This window comes from Corapipo altera, unplaced genomic scaffold (genome assembly GCF_003945725.1).
Source record: "Corapipo altera isolate COAL_440 unplaced genomic scaffold, ASM394572v1 0, whole genome shotgun sequence".
Classification (NCBI taxonomy): Eukaryota; Metazoa; Chordata; class Aves; order Passeriformes; family Pipridae; genus Corapipo; species Corapipo altera.
This window is the reverse complement of record NW_020884872.1, coordinates 13,866,991-13,888,119: the sequence shown is the minus strand read 5'-3', so window position 1 is coordinate 13,888,119 and position 21,129 is coordinate 13,866,991. Positions and strand designations below refer to the sequence as shown.

Genomic DNA, 21,129 nt, shown 5'->3' with positions numbered 1-21,129 from the left:
TTCAAACATGACCACTACCAACTTTGGCAGCTTAGTCACACACTGGGAACTCATAAATGATTTTGAATGCTCGACTGTGTTTGCTGTTAAATGCCAGGGGTTTGTAGCTGTATTAACATTGGAAATGTGAGTTACTTTTGTTCTAACTAGCTACTTCCAGGATGCTTACCTTATGTAGCAGGCCTTGCTGAAAGAATCACATGCCTTTTAAGGCAATTGTGTTTTTAAAGTACAGGACTCTGTGTGCCCCCCAGGCCTGTCTTGAAGTGTGTTTTGGTCCTCTAAAACAAAAAATGTTAAATATCACTGTCCACTTATTCGTTAGAGCCTCATCTTTGCTACGACGAGGAAATGTCTCATAGAAAAGATGCAGCAAAAGGGTCATTGTTGTGTTAGTTGCTGACCAGTAGCTATAGTTGCTTCTTCTGCCTTGGCATTATGTTGTATTAACATTGGAAGTTTCCTTTGTAGTTTGTAGCCTGTCCTCTGGTAGTTGCACCTTGAGCAGAACTGTGTGCATCTAGTTAGGATGTAATTTATTTCGGTGCTCAAGAAATGTTTTACCCAGAAGTGGAATTGTGTTCACAGAATGCCAGCCTTTCACGTACTGTATTGCTGCCTGACTGTCTAAATGCCACTGCTGGGAAAAAATAAATGGAAATGCTCATCACCTCTTCATTGAGCTCTTCACGAGTTTTAGAAAATGTTCTGGTCCACGCATAAACTGTTAGCTGTCATAATCTAGAGCTGTCTAACTCTAGATAGATATAATTTATCTGAGATCATAAAAAGAATTATTTTTTTTGGCATGCTACTCTAACACACCTTTATATTCCCTTGGGATACCTTCCTTGGTGATGCTCTAAATGGTCTCCAAATGCTAGTGCAGAATATCCTTTCACCAGTAGGTGGAGGCAGGTAGCCAGTATTGCCTGGCAGTTTATTAACACTTATAGAGAGATCGTGGTTTTTCAGACTATTTATTCATATTCCTAGGGGATAAAAGAACATATGTGGCCAATTTTAGCATGCAGGAGGGACTTTTTCCTTCTTTCAGCTCTGAAAAGATATCAAAGGACAGTTAATGGATGTCATTCTGCTGCTTTTAAGTCTGTGATTAAGTATATTTGGGAAAAAATGCCTCCATATTTGCTCTATGCCTCCACAAATAGTAATCACACTTGGAAAAAAACCTTACTTGTATGAAGAGCAGCCTTGCTTTGCATGTCCTTGTTTTTTTAGCTGCACCACCCATATTGAGTGTTGCAGCCCATAGGACCTGGACAGAGAGAGATGAGCTTTATGGCTTTTAGCCTGCAGAACTTGTAGCACTGTCTGTAGGTTTAAGACCTGAGGCTTGTTTGTGAGAACTTACTGTTAAACATAATCCCCCTACTCTGAGGTTCAAGGGTCGTATGGGATGCTCTATTTTCTTTCTTACTTCTCCTTTTGAAGTGTTTAATGATATAGTATGGGTGTGTGTCTGTGAGGTGCTCAGTGTTGCCTTCTCCAAGTGGAGCCAGTTACAGGTGCAGGCTCCCAACCATCACAGTGGAGAGAAGTGGGAGTTGGTGAGGGTGTGAGAACTTGGTGTATCCTGAGGTCCAGTTTCATCTCATACACCTTCCTAGTGACTTCTTTCTGAACACATTAAGTGTTTTTACAGTACTGGACCTTCTAAAATCCAATGTGATTTTTCGATTGCCCAAGTGATTTCTTTCAAGTGAGAATGTATACTTGCAGATACCAGCGTGATATGTTTGTGGCTTTTTTTTTTTTCCTCAACCATCACTGTCTTGTGCCTTCCACAAGCGATGTGAGGATTGTCCCAACAGCTGTGAAACCATGCTCTGTAAGATGCAGAGACTGATTGTAAGGTTGTCTCTGAGTGTCAGGGGATTATGTGCAGCTAAGAAAATGCCTTTTTCTGTGCTGATTTTTTGTTCTGTTGATCTAATCCTTTGAGGTTGAGAAGGCTATAATTTTCAACCTGTTTATGAAGTGGAACCTTTAAAAATACCTCTGGACAGGAATTTGCTCCTTCCTGGTCTGGGTCATGCAGCCCAGGCAGGATAGAAACTCAGACCACTCATGGGTTTGCGTTCCAGTAAACAACACTAACCCCTGATTCAAGGGATCATGTGTCTCCCACGCACACATGTGGCCTTTCACCAAGCTGTCTCTTCCTGGCCACTCTTTAATACAGTGTGGCCCTGCCCTCTGAATGTCCAGACCACCATCATGTTGCTCCATAGTTAGACTCCTTTTTTTGACTGCTGCGTGGGTTTTCTAATTAGCACTTCCAGTGAGGGAGGAAGGTTCTTCTTGACTGCAGCATGAAAGAAGGCTGGGAGAATGGATGTATGTCCCTGTGTGAGCCTCTGTGATTTCTTGGCAGTTTGAGAGACTTAAAGGCACAGACATTTCATTTCCTTATGTTACTGAGAGTACAGTTTTAATAATTGATTTTTTTGGCCAGTGGAGGTACCTTCAGTCAGGTTTGCCTCCTGTATCTCCGTAAAAGCCATACCTGTCAACCAAAACTCAAGCCTAGCTTTGATGCTGGATGTTTCATACTCTGTGTGTCTCACTGCTTTTTAGTCACTCTGAAGTGAGGAAGGATAAAACCCAACCTTGGCCATGTTCAGTTTTGGCATGTCATTACAAAACAGAACCCTGAGTTAAATTAAAAATAAAAATGAAACTTCTCTGGTATATGGTCACAGACAAAGGTGTCCAGTAGCAACGATGTGTAGCGTAAGACATGGAAGAAATGGGCTAGTAGGTAAAATAGACCTTTTCCCCTGCTTTGGCAAGTATGGCAAAGGGACCCTTCCACCTGCTTTCAAGTTCCTCGTTTACTTTCTAAGGGTTGGAGAAAGCATAGTGGCCTAAGTTCAGCTTGTAACCAGTTGATGGACACATCACCTTTATACGTGGGCAAAGTTAACTGGAACGTAATGGGGTTAATTTAAACAAATTCTTTTTTTTTTTTTGCTACTTATTTTAAGGAATGTTTTTTATTGTCTCTCCAGAACTAGCAAAGCATAAGTTTGTTATGCATTGTGCTGTAAGAAACCTAAGAACTAAGCCCATGGAACTATAGAATGTATGCCTTAGGAGAACCCAGAAAAAGTTGCTGTTGGGGGACAGACATGAACTGTTGAGGTGTGTGCAAGCACTGAGCAAACTCAGGCTGTAAAACTGTTCAGGAGTCATCAGTCTTAAGCAGGTTTTATAAATAGAGATCAGTTAATCTCAAAGTTTAAAACTACCTCAAATACTTTCATGTCAGAGAAATGCTTCTTAAGGGGTAAAAAAAATTTCAGCATTCCCCCAGTTCTTACCTGTCAAATTGTTTGACATGGACCATAGATTAAGGGGGGCAGGCACAGAAGTTTGGTAGGGTTTTTGTATATATTGAAAATGGACTGAACAGTGTGAGAGAAAAAGTGATTTTGCTTATTTCTTTGAAAAAGTGTAATTGGTGAGTCATCAGCTTTAAACCTTATTAAACAGTACTCAGTTTTAGTTATTGTTTGAGTATATGGTGTCTGTCCCATCATGATGGTGATGGTGTCTGTTCAGAACAAATGATGTACTGCTGTACCACATAACTCTTCATTAGGTGGAGGGAGTTAAAATGAAACACTGATCCCTGTGTTACATTCTGGGCTTGGTTCCCTGTGTCATTTTAGTGATACAAGAAGACTTTTTTTGGGATTCTTAACTTTGTGTGTTGAGTAAAGCCAGGTAATTGTAAAAAATTGTAACTGTGCAGAACTATAAAATCCCCTGGTGTGTCTCTAGAAGAAAGAGGTTAATAGAACAGCCAGGTGGGTTGTCTGAGCCTTTAGGCAAGATCTTGATTTGGACACTGGGGAGTTGTGGGTTTGAAAAGTAAAAATTGCTTATTGGCATGTTCATTGTTCTTGTACTTTGTTTTCCATGGTGTCTGCAGTGATTTGTCTCCTTCTAGAGAAGGGAGAAATAATGAAATATTGAAGCAACAGGCTGGGAAACTGTGGATACTTTTCTATCATTGTGTATCCTATTCAGTTTACTACATAATGTTGGTATGCTCCAGAAATTACCTAGCAGTGTTTTCTATTTATAACTCAAATTACATGCAGGTTGTTTTTTAGTTTTCTTTTGCGTTCAGTCTAGGGGTGAAACAAAATTATATGTTTGGTAAAGGGCGGCTGAACCAAAAAAACTGCCACAATCCCCTGGATAATAACAAGTTACTAAACAAGTACTACAGCAGTCTGTTCATTGTTGTGCTCAGTTAGTGTTAGTCTCTTACTTTTTTACAAACCTCATTTGTTTTCCGGTGCCCAAACCCAAATACGAAAAATTCAATATAAAGTGTCATCTTCCTTTACCAAATAAACAAGTACATGTTTCTTTGTGCAATATGATCAAAATTATAATCAAGCATGTTTTATGCAAGTTATTTTGAAAAAGAGCTTTCAAAATTATGATTTTCAAAAGCTCATAGAATAAAATAGAATCATAGGATATCACTAGATGAAAGGGACACACAGTAATCATTGAGGTCTAGCTCCTGGCCCTGCACAGGACAGCCCCAAGAATCACACCATGTGCCTGAGAGTGTTGTGGAGATGCTGTGTTAAGATTTTTTAAGTTGAGGTTTTCTTTTCAACTTGTGAAAAATTGTGCACAGTGCAAAAAATACATTGAGCGGGATGTGAAAAATTCAAAGCAAGATTTGTAGGATGAAATCTCTTTTCACTTCCTCTGGAAATAGAAATATTTTAAATACATTGTGAAAAAATCCTACTAATGAAAAGTAGGAAAAATAGTGTAAACCCCAAAGACAGAATGTGCATTTTACAGTTCGGTTCTTGTTATCATCTGATGTTGTTACAAGGAAAAAGCAGTGTAGATGGAGCTGTTTAGACATACTGATTTCAAATAAGATCTCTGCTTTTTTGGCCTCTGCCTGTTAACCGTTGTTTTAAAGAGTGCACATAGTATATGCTGGTCAAACTCATTTTAGTTCCTCACTTTCTTCCTTACACACATCTGTGTGTGTGTAATTATTTTAAGGCTGTTTTTAAAAATCTGAGAGCACCAAAAAGCAGGAAACAGAAAATGAGTCTTTCTTAAAGACTGTTCTCTTGGTTTTAAAAGTTTCATAGTGTGCTAGCAGAGAATTACATGTGTGAAACATAAGTAGTGCAGACATTTTGGAAGCATTAAATAAGTCTTTGGTTCCTGGGGTCCCATAGAACTTGACCTTTGTTTCAAGTTAGAGGTCTTAAAACATTGAATAAACTGTGACTGTAAGGGAGCTAGAGTTTTTTATTAGATTTAGCTCTTTTTTTAATTGAACCATCTGCGTTCTTTTACGCTCAGGTGCAGGTTACACACGTTATTGAAGAGCAGGAAGGGACAAGATTATTGTGTATTCATTAGCATGAAGGTTTTGTTCTCCTTTTTATCTTCTGTGGTAAACGTTCCTCGACTAGAAGTGGAAAACAAAAGCTGAGTAGTTTGTAGACCATGCAGTGGTGACCACATTCAACTTTGCTTGGTTTTAAATTAGTATCCAAATAACTTGCATTGGCCGCACTCTTAAGATCATTGTATTTAAGATCATAAAGTATTTACTAGTCTACTCAGTTATATAGGTAAGAGAGGCAAGAAATTTGATAAAGTTTTTGTATTTATTCAACTTACACAACTTTTATTGCTTTGGGTGGTTGGTGTTTATTCAATCTGCTGTTCTGTGAGCTCACTGTTACCACTGAATCTTCAAACCCATTATAGATATGGAAAGTTCACTCTTCTAACTAGAGTTTTCTCTATATGGGCATCCCACGTATATGCTGCAGTTACTTCTGCTTGATAATAATACTTAACTTGGGCAAGGTAGTGCTTGCAATTAGGAGTTGTTTTGGGTGTGGGTTTTTCATTTGTTTGGGTTTTTTTGTTCTTAAATTCCTCACGCTTTATAATCCTTGAGATGTGTTTGTACTTGGTATTTCATAGTTCCACTGTAAGAAGAAAATTGTCAAAACATTGATTTTTATTTTGTTCAGAAAATACTAATATGCGTAGATGAATTAAGTCATGGATCTAAGTGGAAAAAAAAGTATCATAAGAATCACTTCCTTTTCAGGAGCACAATATGCAGAAACTTAAGACAATGTACCCCGAAGCCAGGCGAGAACTTCTATATAATCTGATCTATTTTGTTATATTGCTGTGTTTAAAATGAATAGGCTGTGTTTTTTTTAATAGTGCATTTAAACATTGTAAGATCTAGGCAATGTTAAATAACTGAGAAAATCTGGATGTTGTAATACTGTTTACTAATATACTTAAGCAATCATAAAGAAAATGATTACTGAGTAGATGTTATAGGTAAACACCACATGGTGGTCTGTTTTAACTGAAAGCCCTAATATAAGGGTTGCTTCTGCTAATGAGGATATAGATAATCTCCCCATACTTTCTCTTTCTTGAAAAGATACAAATTATTGTTTGCTGTAGGCAGAATGAAGACAAGCTGTTCAGTATTTGCTTCGTAAATATTAAATATTAAGAACAGCATGTATCTGGTTCTGAAGTATGTGGGAGCCTTGCAGTAATGTCAAAATGTATATATTCAGCTGAAATTTTGCTTTGATTTTGACTGGGACTTTTCTTTTTTTTTTTTTTCAGGGAAACTGTATAAATCTGACTGATGCCTTGACTCTGTATGAAGAACAGCTTAGCAGGCTTTATTGTCCTGTGGAGTTCTCAAAAGAAACAGTGTGCGTTCCCTCCTACATGGAATTGTATCCTTAAAGAGTGAAAGAAACCAGAGACTGTGTATTAATAAATCAAGCAAGTCTAGATTGCTTGGAGGTAATGAACTCAAGCACAAGAAGGACTTCTAGTTTAAAACCACTATTAATGTTTTTTCATAGCAAATGAACTACTGCAGTTTTATTTTGAGGGTAATTGCAGGAATTGTTTTCTAAAGGTGCCATAAATTCACAGCTGGGGAAATGATCAGCACCTTTCAAGATCAGGCTGTGTTTTGCTTAATGTTTTTGAGTGTTTCCAAGTTTATGTGATGTAGAATAAACTTTATGATAAAGGTAATGCTGCCAGGGAGTTCAGATAAGGCTATATCTTCTTCCTTTCTTTTTTCTTTTACGAAAATAAGAGTCTTCATAGAGATGACTATGATCCAGATCTTTAAATATTGGCTGATAGTTCTATTCTTGAACATACAGCTGAGACATGATTTTTAAGGCTGGAAAGGGGGGAGGATAGTGATTCCTAACAATCATTACTAATTAGTGTTACTGAAAAAAATATTCCAAGTGGCGGGGTATACATATTTCTTGCAACATGTCATTCCTAAAAGTAGTCCTTCAGAATTTCTTCAGTTTGTGAGTGGCAGGCAAGCTAAAAGTTTAAACTTCAAGCCATTAGCTCAAGTGGTACATTTTGATCTGCTGGCTGCATTTGACTTGAGTGTTTACTGCTATTGTGTGATCGCCGCAGAAATGTTTCTGAAGGGTAATGCCTGCTGTGGTTGTCTCTCTTGACAGGAGGCATCCTTCCAGGAGTCTGCGTATTCATAATACATTAAGCATGTGATACTGTCCCAGCCTTTCTTCTGTGTGTTCATTTTGCCTCCCTTCTCTGGCTCTCAGTACTGTTTAGTGCTGGAGCCTGCTGCTCTGGACTCCTTACTGACTATAACAAGCTCCTCCTGTTTCTCATTATTGTCAGCTTTCCTGTGAAACTCAAATCTGACCTTACATTTTCAAGACAAAAGAGCATGAAGGAGGATATAGAGATACCTGCCCTTACAGCTTCAGAAAAACAGGTTATTTTTGTCTTTACAACTGCCAGGCCTTAAAGCAACATGCCTTGAAGTAGGCATCCTTGAACTGCTGGTCAAAAAGAGAATCCAGGGAGAGTTCAGTTTTGAGTGTTTTACCTACTCTGTGATGTGCCAGAGGTTTTCAGAATTGAAATATTAAGTAAAAAGAACTATTTCCATTTTAACTGTGCACTACAAACTTTGACTTTTTTTTCTTTTTCCCTTAACTACTTATTTTCTCCAGATGGGTGTTCTACACTATTTGGAAGAAGCAAACTAACACCTGAACATCAAGATTGAGATTATCCTAAATGTACGTGCTGCATGGAGCGTATAGGCCTACCACATGCTGCATATTGGCATCTTGAACCTTTAAATTATATGCTGTAGATGATCCTGAAACTTAGTCATGCTATTGATTGTGAATTCTTTAAATGTTTTTTTATTATTATTTTAATTTAAAAGCAAATGGAAAATGTATATTTTGACGAGCTAGGGTGTTATTTTTGAAAGTCAACTTAAAGATGAATAAGCAGCAAAACTATATAGCTGCTGACTGCACTGAACCTTTAGAATGTGATCCTTTTTATTTTTTTGTAGATCTTCACAAACTGATTGATTAAAAAAGACATCTTTAGCATTTCATCCCTGAAGGGTGGTCCATGGAGTTTGTTTTTGTTTTTCCAACAGATTTTTCACCTGTGGTGCTTTTCAAGGTTGGAGAGGGTTTTTGTTTGGTTTTGGTTTTTGGTTATTTTTTTTAATGAACAATGCAGTGCTTCCATATAGAGAAGGGCATAATTAAAAAGAAAAAATCTTCTAAGAGAATACCCCAAATCCTGTATTGCAAAGGGAAGAAAGCCAGTCTTAAAAATTTTGTTTATTTACTCTGGTTTCATTCATCATAATCTGTGCTGCGGGAGAAGAATCTTTTGACCTTTCACCTCCTGGAATTCTTTGACTGCTGCCATCTTGATTATTTGGATTCTGATATGGATTTAACAGTGGGTTATAGAGGCACTTTGAACTGTTTAAGCATGAGGATCAAAGCTGGTTTTCCGTCCCACCACAAGGCAAGAAATTGAGTGCAGTGAGGTTCTTGTGGGCATACTCTCCCCAGCCTTACGGGAAGCGAAGGTTGCTTTAGAGGGTGAAGAAATGTGGATGTGACCCATCTTCCTGTGCCCCTGTATTGAATGTTTTGAGGCTTCAGTAGGGGAAGTCCTGGTTGTATTGCCACAGATTGACCATGTTGTGTGAGGCTCTTGCTGAATTAGATTCATTTTCAGTATAAAAATCAGTGGAAGCTAAGACTGCATTGTAGTTCCTCTGAAAGACAAAGCATTTTTCTTAAGCAGTTTCTCATGTTGTCTAAAGTTATATTTTTGTAAGAATTTGCTATGTATTGACTAAAACATTTCTTTCAGTGTTTAAAAATCCCACTTGAAAATAGATAGGAAGGATATAACCATTCTGTGCATTTCTGTATTTTTCCAGGATAGAATAAAAAGTGCACTATTTCCCTAAACACTCTAATCCTGAAAAATAATGATTTTTTTTCTCCATTCAATACCTAGTATCAGCATTTTCTTAGTTTTATTGGAGAGAGTTGATTTGCCCTCCCAAGATACTGTTAATGAATACAAAAAAAAAAAAAAGCTGTCCTTAATCTGTATTCTTAAACCATACATAAAGAAAAATTTTATTGCATCCCACATATATAAACTGTTCATGGAATCCAAGTAGACTCTGTAGAATTCCAGATTGATACCAGAAAACTTGCAAAAATTTGTTCTTTGTTTGGTCTATAATTGGTGTGTAATTGTTAAAATATTTTCAGTTGGGAGTGCCCATAGAAACATTCTTCAGTCTTGCTGTTTTAAATTATTGCAGTTAATTCTCCAATATACATGGGGCATAGTTCTTCCATGGCCTACAGCTTATGCATCCCTAAATATTCCCAAAGAGGAGAGCTTCCCTCTAAAAAGGAGAAAAGTGCATTTCCCTGAGGGTTTTAGCTCTGTTGTATGCATCCCAGAAAATACCTTTATAGTATTACCTGTAACCTAGTAGAGACCCTTCATTTATGATACAGGACTGCAGTCAGTATATTGTATAGCTGCAAATGAATGCAGATGTCCTGTAAACAGATAGGTGTATCCATAAGTTTACAAGCATGAATATCTCCATTGATTCTTAGTGTGATTACTCATGTAGGTGAAATTAAGCACACAGGCACTCACTGGGACAGAGCCTACAGCATCTGTGTTCCCAGGTGAGCCTGACAGATGTACAAATCAGTCACAACAAGTGGGGGTGGCTTGTTTTTTAGCAAGGAAACTTGTGAACTGGAAGATGACTTGATCTGTTTGCTGTACCAAGGCTTGTACTTCCCTTTAGCATCACTGCTCAGGGCTGCCTGAGCACAGAGAGCTCTTGGGTGTGCAGGGATGTTCTCTAATGATTCCCAGATTGACCAGGGGACCTGAATCGCATATTAGTAGGTGAGAGCCAGCAGTGGTTGCAAACTTTTTCTTTTCAACTGATTAAATTAAAAAAAAAAAAAAGAGAGTTGGAGGGATTATTTTTATTCTTTAAACTTTTTTTAAATGTAGTTTTTTTGAAGTGATAGATGCAGTATAAAGCAATTCAGCAAACACTGAACATTATATTTTTTTAAGTTGCTGAATTGATTTTGAGCAAATATATACACACTGTCGGTCCTTATTTATTTGTTGCTGTAGTGTAGATTTTTTTAAAAGAAAAACAAGTCTGTATTAGAATTTTCAAATGCAAACTGCTATAGCTGATGGGTTTTCCATGTTTAAGGCCAGTTGGGAAATAGCTGGGATTGCTGCACTATGTATGCAAACAGTTCCCAAGATATGGTTAACATTAGAGGTTTCTTAATTATTCTTTGCACTAAATGCTGCTTCCACCTAGAAGTTTGATTGATAGTAGTTTGTGCAAGGAGAAGACTGCTGGCATTGTATGTACTACATCAATGCAGTGCACATGTTAAAATAAAGGTACGCTGTTATTACTTGTGTGTTTGAATTGTTAAATCCACTGTGGATTCAGTGTTAAAACGACGGAATTGATGGGTATGATGCTTAACATTGTACCTCTTTTTTCCTTTTCACATGATAAACATGAAGATACTTCATGGTCTTTTTACTGAGTATCTTTTCTGTCTCAGATTAATACATTCAGTGATTTTTCGTATAATAAATGCTCAGATAAGATACTCTCTAGTATGGAGGGGCACACTGATACTTGCAGTGGAGAGAATCACTTCAGGCTTCAGTGATATTTGCCTAGGAAGCATTAATTTTCTGTGGAGTGCTGTAGATAGGAATTTGGAGGTTTGTAAGTGTAAGTTTTAGTTTTTCTGCTAAAGTGGCAAGTTGGCTTTGGGCGGCAGTGTGACTCGTGTGACAGAGAAAAGACAGGCTTGGGAGAAGTCAGTAAGACATGGAGAGTGATAGAAGCTTTGGCACAGAAGTTTGAGGAAGAGGGAGAAGGGCATAAACAGGATGGGCACATGGAAGAAGTTATTAATCTTTCTGAATCACACCCCAGAGTAATGTCAGAGAATGAAAGAACGTGACTTCTAAAAAATGTAGATTTACGTTAGTTCCAACTATCTGCAAAGGAGAAGTATTTACATCTGCATTAGGTACAGTGATAGCAGAAGGCTTGGTAGTTGGGAAAAAGAAGGGGGAAGGCTTAACTTTTTGAGGGGAAAAAAGTCTCACAGGCTCTGAGGGCAGGATAAAGAGTAATTTTGGGGCACCTACATGCACGACATGGAACATGGATACCTCTTGCTATTTTATTTTCGCTGTTTGAGAATTTGAGGTGTTGACAGCTTGCTGGAGGGAACAAGGCAAAGGGACAAGTGAGAGGAAGAGAACTCTATTTCTTATTTTAATTTAGGAATAGGAGACTGCAGATGATGTTGCCTGTGGGTAATAGGAGGAAGCTGACACCTTGCCCACAGAGAAAAGAGTAGTTGGAGTCATTAGAAATGCTGAAGGAGCAAGTGAGAGAAGTAGCAAAGTAAGCAAGTGCAAGAATGATTAATAGCATTGAGCAACTTAGAAGTACCTTTTTGAAATGTGGATTGCTTTAGGAAGCAAGGAGTGAGAAGTGTCAAATGGGAACTGGAAGGATGTGAAGAAGTTTATACAGTGGTCATACATTTCAGTGAACTTCAGAGACAGAAATGAAGAAGGTAGAAAGGAGTGTGAAATGCACTTCATAATTGGAAGTGATGAGAACTCCTGTGCAGTGTCAAGGGAAGAAGGGATGCAGGGCTAAGAGCTATTAAGATGGAAAGGAACTGGGGGAATGAGCCAGGAGGAGTAACCAGAAACGGGACAGCACAATGGATGTGGTGTGGGGATTTGGGGAACACATCTGGACATACAAAAAAAGGAGTGCCAGTCACTCTGCCCCCTTGCCCTTTGAAGGTACCGGATGGAGAAGGAGGAGAGATTGGAAATGTTTGGATTCGTTTCGTTGTTTGTTTTTTTTAAGTGAGTAATGATTGCAAAATGGCTTCTAAGTATTTCAGGAGGTAAAGAACTTAGCTGCTGGAAGCTAAATGATGACCAAAAGGAAACTTCAGATTAAGGAATGTTTAAGGGTAGACCGATTCCCTGTGCAAATAAATACAAACTTCATGAAGCCCAAAGGAAAGGCAGCTGTGGGATTTAATGGTTGTGAGTTGTCGTTCTGAGCATGGAAGGGTGGAAGGCAGAAGCACCCCAGCGGCATCTCTGCTGTCTTCAGCTCATGGATCTGGAAAATCTGATCAGAACTGGAAAATGAATGAAAATAATAATAACAAAAAGCACTGCTACAGCCATCTGACTTCGAAGTGCCATGACAACTTCACTGTGTGTTACTTGAGAGGATGTTCCATGACCTCGGTTATGAATGCACAGCGCAGTGTGCCATACTGCCTGTACAGCACTGTTAGTATGATCTACCTTGGAAAACCCAAAGACAAAAGTATTTTACTGATGTATAATGGAAACACCTTTGTGCAACTGTTCTTTGTATAGACATAAAAGCACCAATGGAATAAAACAATAGTTTTAGTAGATGAGAATAACAAACATGAGACTATACAGCCATGTGAAGCCTTTTGTTCTGGTAGCTGCTAATGTCATCCAACACCTCTCCATTTAACTTTAGTTTATTGTCAAAACTGATGGTTTTGCTTTTAAAAATTACTTTATTTTACTCCATGCTTTGTCCAAATTCTGCTTTTAAGCTTCACACTGGGACATTGCTTGTAGCACTTAGGTGTTTTCAGTGATGTTTTATAACCTCTAGTTAGTTATTTGGGGTGGAGGGATGACAGGTTTTTTTCAGGAAACAAATTTTTGACAGTTCATTGTTTCAAATCCCAGTGAAGACTGACAGAATAATTATAGGAACATACCTTGACTTCTGGTTTTAGAAAGGATAGAATACTGTTAGAAGTTTTTACCTGTGTCTTGAAGTAAAGTGTTTCTACTAGTATTACAAGGTTCTTACCATATATATAAAATATAACAGTTTAATACTAGGGAAGGGGAATATATCTGCTTGAAATTTCTGTCCACTGGTTTGCAGACAGCCATGTGCCCGAAGTTATAGTTGAGATGCACTTAATAGAATCATTAAGATAATCAAGTCCAACCATTATCCTAACACTGCCAACACTAAACCCTGTCCCCATGTGCCACATCTACTCCGGGGATGATGATTCAGCCGCTTCTTTGGGCTGCCTGTTCCAGTGCTTAACAACCCTTTCAGTGAAGAAATTTTTTCTTAGTATCCCAACTAAACCTCCCATGGCACAAAGTGAGGCCATTTCCTCTAGTCCTAATGCTTGTTACCTGGGAGAAGAGAGTGACCTCCACCTCACTACAACCTCCTTTTAGGTGGTCGTAGAGAGCAATAAGGCAATAAGGTCTCCTCTGAGAAGGGGCTGAGAAGGTCACTCTTGACACAGGTAAATGGGTACCTTTGGCCCAGGTGTCCAGGCTTGGCAGTGGTGGAGCTGCAGGAGTGCCTGGGTGAGAAGAGGCAAAATGCTGCATTGTGGAGTGTGTAAAGAAATGTGAGGAGCAACCCTGTGACCAGCAAGGTGAGAGGAGGGGAAAATGTGCTCTGGGTACCAGAGGAGAGATTTCCCTGCTGCCCTTGGGCAGGACTCAAATGTAGCAGGCATTTCCCTGCAGCCCCTGGAGGGGACTGTACCAGAGCAGGGATCCACACTGCTGTCCACAGGACCCCACACTGGAACCCATGGATATTTCGTGAAGAAACTGGAGCCCCTGTGGCAGCAGGTTTATCCTGAAGGACTGTCACCCTTGGGAGGGATCCCATGCTGGAGGGGGGAAAATTGTGAGGAAGATGGAGCAGCAGAGAGAAGCTGGTGGTGTTGACTAAGCGTAGTCCTTGGTGTGCTGTGCCCCTCGAGGGAGGGGCAAGGAATCAGGAGGATTGAAATTGAGCCCAGGAAGAAAAGCTTGGGGTGTGAGGGGTGTTTTCACTTTTCTCTTTGTTGCACACTTCCCAGCATTTTTAATTGGCAACAAATTCAACCAATTTTCCCCAAGTCTCTCTTGGTTGCTGGTAAATGATGAATGGAATGGAATATCTCAGCTGGAAGAGACTTAAAAGGAACATCTAGTCCAACTTCGTGACCACTTCAGAGTGGTCAAAAGTTAAAGCATGTTGTTACAGGGCATTGCCCAAATGCCTCTTAAATGATGATAGGCCTGGGGCATCCATGACCTCTCCAGGAGGGCTGTAGGATGGAAATTTTTCTTAGACGTCCTTTGGTTGTTAATGCATTTATACATAGACATATCCTGGAGACTTGATTATATTAACACATACGTGGCACACTGTGTTTTGATTATGCATTCATTATGGTTTTTATTGTCCCAGACACTGGGGTGTGAGCTGTGATGCTGAAGGTACCTCAGAAGCAGAGGGCTGACCCAACCTTATGGTGCAAGGGATATGGGGCTAGCAGGTGGTGGACTGCAGTCCAAACCACTTAGATCCTATCACATACATGGACTTTTGCATCAAAATTGTCCAGGCTGTCACTTGCATGTCTAATAGTGCAAAACATTACATGATAGTGTCACATTCCAGCTCCCCCAATGATCTATACCAGTTCTGACAAAAATCAAATTGCCTTAACGTAGAGGTGCCTTACAGCCAGTGTGGAGCCCAGACCCTATCTGAGATGTGGAGAGCTTGCTTCTGAGTACAATCCAAAGCCATCAAGATGTAGAATGGGAATGATGTCGAATGTCTATCCTGCCCTGTGTGCACACAGTTGGGCCCTTTTGCTGTGGGTACTGTTTGCACCTGGGCAGTAAGGAGAGAGCAGTCCAGGAGCACTGGATGTATTAGGCCAACTCAGATGTGAGGTGGAGTGCTTGCCCAGAGCTTCCCTTCTCGAAGTGCCAGACGCAGGAGACAGAGCTGCAGGACAGGGAGAGGGACAAAAATCAGACTGGTGGCTGTGAGTAGACCTCTATTCTCACCACAAGGGAAGTCTGCAGTCCACAGACTGTTTGTGGATTCCCTGCTGGTAGTGGGTCCATGAGGCAGTGAACACAGATCACCTGGATTCTTCTGGAGGACCATATGCAAGCTGCAGGAATGCCTCCCTGGAACGTATTTTGCCTTTTTTTTTTTTTTTTTTTTAAAAAAAAAAAAAAAAGGTAATAGTTTAGGTATAAGTTAACTCAGAAAACAAACAAGAGAGGAATTTGGTGATCGTCAAGGTAAGTAAGGCAAGACAGCCTCATTAAAACTGAGGAGTCCAAACTGTTTTTAAGCTGCTGACTGCCTAGCCTGGAGGCATGAAGATATTGACATCTTTTGGAACTTCTGGAACAAAAAGATAAGTTGTTTTCTTGAGCTGAATCTAAAGAGTCAAACTACTTCTGAAGCCTTTCTGTTGTAATGTGTGTCTTTAGTACATGGGTCATGCTAGAACAGTTTATGCTAGAACTATTGTAAGAACTTGCTCAAAAACAGACCTAACCTTTAGGTTTGCTGAGACTAGAAGGTATAGTCCCCCTTGTTCTCTGTCTCTCTAAACTTCTATTTCTAGAAGTGCTGCAAATGCACATGAATATGCAAAGATGTATGAAAATTTAATTAGCTATAACTTGTCGGAGATCAAAAATACTTCAGACTTTCTCAACTGGAGTTTTTTCTAAAATCTATTCAACCCAGTTCCCTCAACACTACAGCTTATGCAAAGGGATTACTGTCAAGACATTTATTCCAGTAGCTATGTCATGTGAATGGTCCCAGACATCTCTGCACTCCCACCTCTTTGTCCTCACCCTGCATTAGCTCCTCTGCTGTGAAAGTTGCAGTGAGCTCTCCCATGGCCATGTGGCAAACCAGTCACATGAAAAACAAGTAAGCAGAGATATTAAAGGGATACGAGGAACTGGTGTCACTTCAGCTATGCTGCTGACATCAATGGGTGAAAAAGTAATCTGTGTTTAAAATTAACCTGTCTGGTTCATGTTGCTAGACAAGCAGTTCTGCTGGCAGACCTGAGCGGTGTGCAGGCATGGGAACTGGTGATGGGGTGGGGGAGCAAGTCAGGCCAGGTGTGGGATATGAGAAAAATGTTTAAAGGCTGCATAGCATCATGGTTTATACCTGCTTTAGAAACGTAGGGAGGAATTGTTAAGAAAATAACCCTTTTTTTTCTTGTCTTTCTCTAATCCTGTGTGCTGAATAACTCTAGGTCCCTTCCACCTAGAGATATTCTGTGATATTATGATTTCAGTCATCCGGAAGTTTCAATAGTTTGAACTTTTTGGAGCTGATAAATGGTGACCAGCAGAAACCACATGTCATTTTGATCTAGAGGGAATTAAGAGCTTTATCTGTCAGTACTCTGCATGTAGCTTTGTGAGGGTATGTGTTGTTTTTCAATCACTTGTTGCCATTCATACCTTCAAAATTTTTAAATAAACTTTTGTTTATGTTAGTAATTTAACTCTCCCAGTTAATTTCAGTTATATTGACTGATTTTGTTCTGTTTTCTGAGGTTAGGTTAAAAAGACGATAATGCTACTCACGTTTTAGATACATTTTCTTACTGAGGAGTTTGTTTTAAAGAATGTGTGGACAGCACCCATTTCCTGCAGCGTGAACTTCCTGGCTGTTGATCTACGTTGCTCTGTTCTTTAAAAAGAAAGAAATGCAAGACCCATTATTTAATTTTATTTTTCCTACAAGCAAAGTCAACAATGTACCTTTAGATGTGTGAGCAGAAGTGCTGTCGTGTTATTACAAAGGTAAGTGCCTGCTCGGTGAGCTACAGCTGCAAGTAGCTGTGTGGGCCACAGTGACTTTCTTCATCTGCTAAAAGTATTTCTTTGTACTGAACATTATTTGGGAGAACAGAACAACGTGGGCTAGGTCTGGATCATGTTTGTGACCTGGCTTTCCAGGACCTGCTTGGCTGTCTGGTGGCAGTGAGTGAATCATTTTTCCAGTGAACAGCAGAAATTTGGCCTTTCTTGAGCATTCAGTTGTGAACAAATGATACTCAAATACATCTGAATTTCAGACATGCTAAACTATGTTTAATGTCATGCTGATCAAAATACATTTGAGTAGTTTTAAATGTTTTATAGTGCTTCCAGAGTCATGCAACAGTGGATGCTTTTCATTCAGTATTTTATTTGACTTAAAATAGTGCTTTATAGTTGCTTTTATGCCCAGATATAGGGAAGAAAAATGCATAGTTAAAATAAAAACAGCAAGCAATAAATTTTTTTTATTGAATGAGGTTGAAAAAACACGATTCCTCTTAAGAGCATGTTTTGCAAAGGCAAAGGCTGCAATGCCCTAAGAAAATGTAGTCATGGCATCACAGTATGAAAGCCTGGACAGGAGTGTGAGTTTATCTGATTGACCCAGAGTGAAATGAACTGTGTTTGCATCATTCTTGATAACCTGTTCTGGTGCTCTGAAAGGTGTGAGTGGTGACTGCGAAGGGAATGAATTGATTTCCGCAATGGTCAGCACCTTGGAGAAAAGCAGGAACATGGCACTGCATTTTCTGAGACTGCTTTTCCAGAGAAAGACTTGGAACCACAGAAAGTTAGGAAAGGCCTGTGTAAGGTCTGAGCAGGTCTTAGGCTCTAGGTGATGTAAGATCTGTGAGAAATGGCGGTCTTTTATTTAAAATAATCAATAGCCTGGGCTATATGATCACATCCTGGCTGGCTACAGCCTGGGATCCTGGTCTCTCTGATGCCCCTGACACACTACAATTCTCATCAAGATCTTATCAGTGTTCTTCTGTCCCTGGCTGCCCACATGTGGACTCAAGTAATGTTTAGGAAGCCAGTAGGAAATTCTCTTGTGTGTCTTTGTCCAGATGTAGTCTGGATGTGAGTGCTTTCTCTCTGGGTTGGGGAGATGGAATATACTTCTACAGGATCTTATTTTCTCTCATTAATTGCTCTTCAAAAGCTATGATACTCCTAGGGTTTTTTTTTAGAAACCTATTGCCTGCCTGCAGACTTTTGCTTAGGTAAAGCAGATGTTATGAGTATGTTCTGGCCAATCTTATTTCTGTTTGTAATCAAAATTGCAACATACTTATATCTATGACTTTTTTATTGCAACCACAATCTTCATGAAAGTTTGACTTGAATATGGTAGTAAAGTTGGGTAATGAATTTCCCATTTCAGTCAACCAGTACAGCCAAGGAAGAATCTGATCATGTTTGCAGTAATTTCAAAGAACTATCAGCAGAAATAGCATTAAATTATTAAAGATCTGTGAAGTGACCAGCATCTTTTAGTGGACTATGATTCTGTCATTTGCTTGGGAAGTGCATATTGAAGAAGCTAAGGAAACTTTTTCAGAAGAGTGTGATGTCTTCTGCAAGCTTTAGAAAAGGATTTAGCTTTGAGCAACATGATTTTCCTTCCCTGTAAGCAAGCTTGGTCACGATTGTTTTTGTCATAGTTATTAACTTTGCTAACAGCAATGCTAATTTCCTTGCCTAGTTATTTGAATATCCAAGAGTAGCTAGTTAGAGTCATACTGAGGCCCTTCCATCAGAGGGTCTCTAGTCCAGCTACTTGTTCTTAGGGTCTCATGAAAATTTATGGGGAGCAATACCACATAGTGATGCAGCTTTTGATATCTAAGTAGTTTGGGTATGTTTGACAGTACAGAAATCCTTATTCTAATGCTTGCTTTACCTTCTACTTTTCCTTGGGGTACCTGAAAACAGCGACAGCCACTGATTTTTTCATCCTGCAGCTACTCAGCAGCTGCAGACTCACACTTTTCTTTGTCAGAGCTTCTCTTCAAATTCTCATTGTTTCATTTATTCATCCTTTGGCTAAAAAAGCCAAGTTGTGGATGTCTTCAGCAATATACAATGCCTGACTCTTTAGGTCCCCTTACAAGCTGCAACCACCTTTTCTAATGCTATTTTTAACTTTACTGCTAAATTTCTGTTCCATTTTTGCCTTTTACAGAGGCATGACTATTTTTCTCTAATTATTCTGCTCAGAGCAGAAACCATGTTTGACATTTTGCTGAAACCCTTTTCAGATGTGTGCTCTCCTCATGCAAATTTTTTACAATAACAGAAATTGAAACCAAGTAAACCAAAACACCTACTTTTCCATTCCAGTGTATGCAGATAAGTCACAAAAGAAGAAAATCACTACATATTTTCCTTTGGTCCTAGATAAGTCCTCTACACAAGCATTGCAATAAGCTTGAAGTTCATGCACTAATAATTTCTGATTTAGTGAAAATCTGAAACATTGACTTGGAGAAATATATATGAATACAGTATATAGTACATTTGTCAGCAGGTTTTACTCTTTTCTCTTGTTTTTAGTCACATTTTGTTGTAAATCCATAAAGATGTAAAGCAGTGCCAAATCTGTGTATGTTTTACAGCCTTGTGTTAATAGGAAAAAAGACAACAGATCTTTATTTTAAATAGAGATGTTGGAAGCTTCAGGGAAGGACTGTCAGAGACATAGCAATTTGACTTGTAAAGATAATTATAGTTGGTGCCTAACTGTTTGGTTTTTGAGGATTTCTGCAGCTTCAGGAAAGCATATGTTTGGTCTTGAGGATCATGTCCTGTGGGACCTCATGCTGTGGTTTCAACCTGATCTGACTCTGTTTTCCTTTTCTGAAGAACTTGATGCGTTTAAACTCTCCTGAGGGGCTGCTGGTTGTCATTATTCAGTGTGAATGTAGCCCTTGGTAGATGCAGGTGCATTTGTTGTGCAGAGGGATGTGACCCAACAGCCCTTGTGTGAGAAGAGCTGGCACCTTATGGGACTGCTGAGCTCTACTGCCTTGGGTAGTAAAGCATATGGAGGACTTTTTGCTCCACCTTTTCTGGTTTTCTACAGAAGTTAGCACAAGCAAGTGAGTAGACAGCAGTGACAGAGTGCCTGTTACTCTTCAGTGGCACCTTTGCTCTCTCTTGGCTCCAGCAGTCTCTGAGCTCTGCTGCTGTCAAAGACAGATTTGTGCTGCTGAAGATCCAACTGTTTGAGATCAGGAAGGAGCAGGAAGGAGCCATTGCTTTTGCAGAGGCAGTCGTGCTTCTCTGAGAGACAGGAGGTCAGAGTAAGTGGATCTCTCTCTAGTAGATGCTGAAGGCAGTCACATGCAAGTCTGGTGGCTCTCCCCTTTTAATTTAAAATACCAGTGAATGTATGTCTCATTACACACCTGAAAATTCATCCACGCGACACAAACTCGCTGCTAACCAAGCTTCCTTGCTTCCACTGTTCATATAAATAGTCTTTAACAGCTGTGAGTGACCATCTGGACAAAGCAAAATAAGTGGGTAAAGCTCTGGTGGCCTGATGCAATATTTGAAGGAAACAACAGACAGTTTGTCCTGTCTACATCCCTGCACCTATGACCATGGCCATTGAAAAAGTGACGTTTCCCGGCAATGTCTTTTTAAATGCCTTTTCAGCCTGCGTTCACAGTTAGATCATATAAAAAAAAAGGCAAAAATTTGCTCTGAGTTACCCAAGGGTATCTTATAAATTTCTTAATCCCCAAGTAACATACTTTTCTACAGTGCATGTCAGCATACATGCTTGTTTAATCTGTACAGGGGGATGACAGATGAGAAGTATGCACATGTGATGTATATGTGTAAACACACTCTCGTTGTGGTGTGAATGTGATCTTTAGGTGAAGTTGTGTTTTG

At 39.4% G+C, this 21,129-nt stretch overlaps 1 protein-coding gene across 2 annotated transcripts in view; it reads left to right on the top strand.

Annotated features, from left to right (window-relative positions):
* Positions 1-10,895, top strand: part of SMS (spermine synthase) — a 46,767-nt gene extending 35,872 nt beyond the window's left edge. For both annotated transcript variants that reach the window (XM_027637349.1, XM_027637360.1), the window contains exons 10-11: positions 6,694-6,809; positions 8,097-10,895. In XM_027637349.1, coding sequence (XP_027493150.1) covers positions 6,694-6,809; positions 8,097-8,139 — 159 coding nt within the window. In that variant the 3' untranslated portion in view covers positions 8,140-10,895. The remainder of the gene's footprint in view (positions 1-6,693; positions 6,810-8,096) is intronic.
* Positions 10,896-21,129: the final 10,234 nt, after the last annotated feature.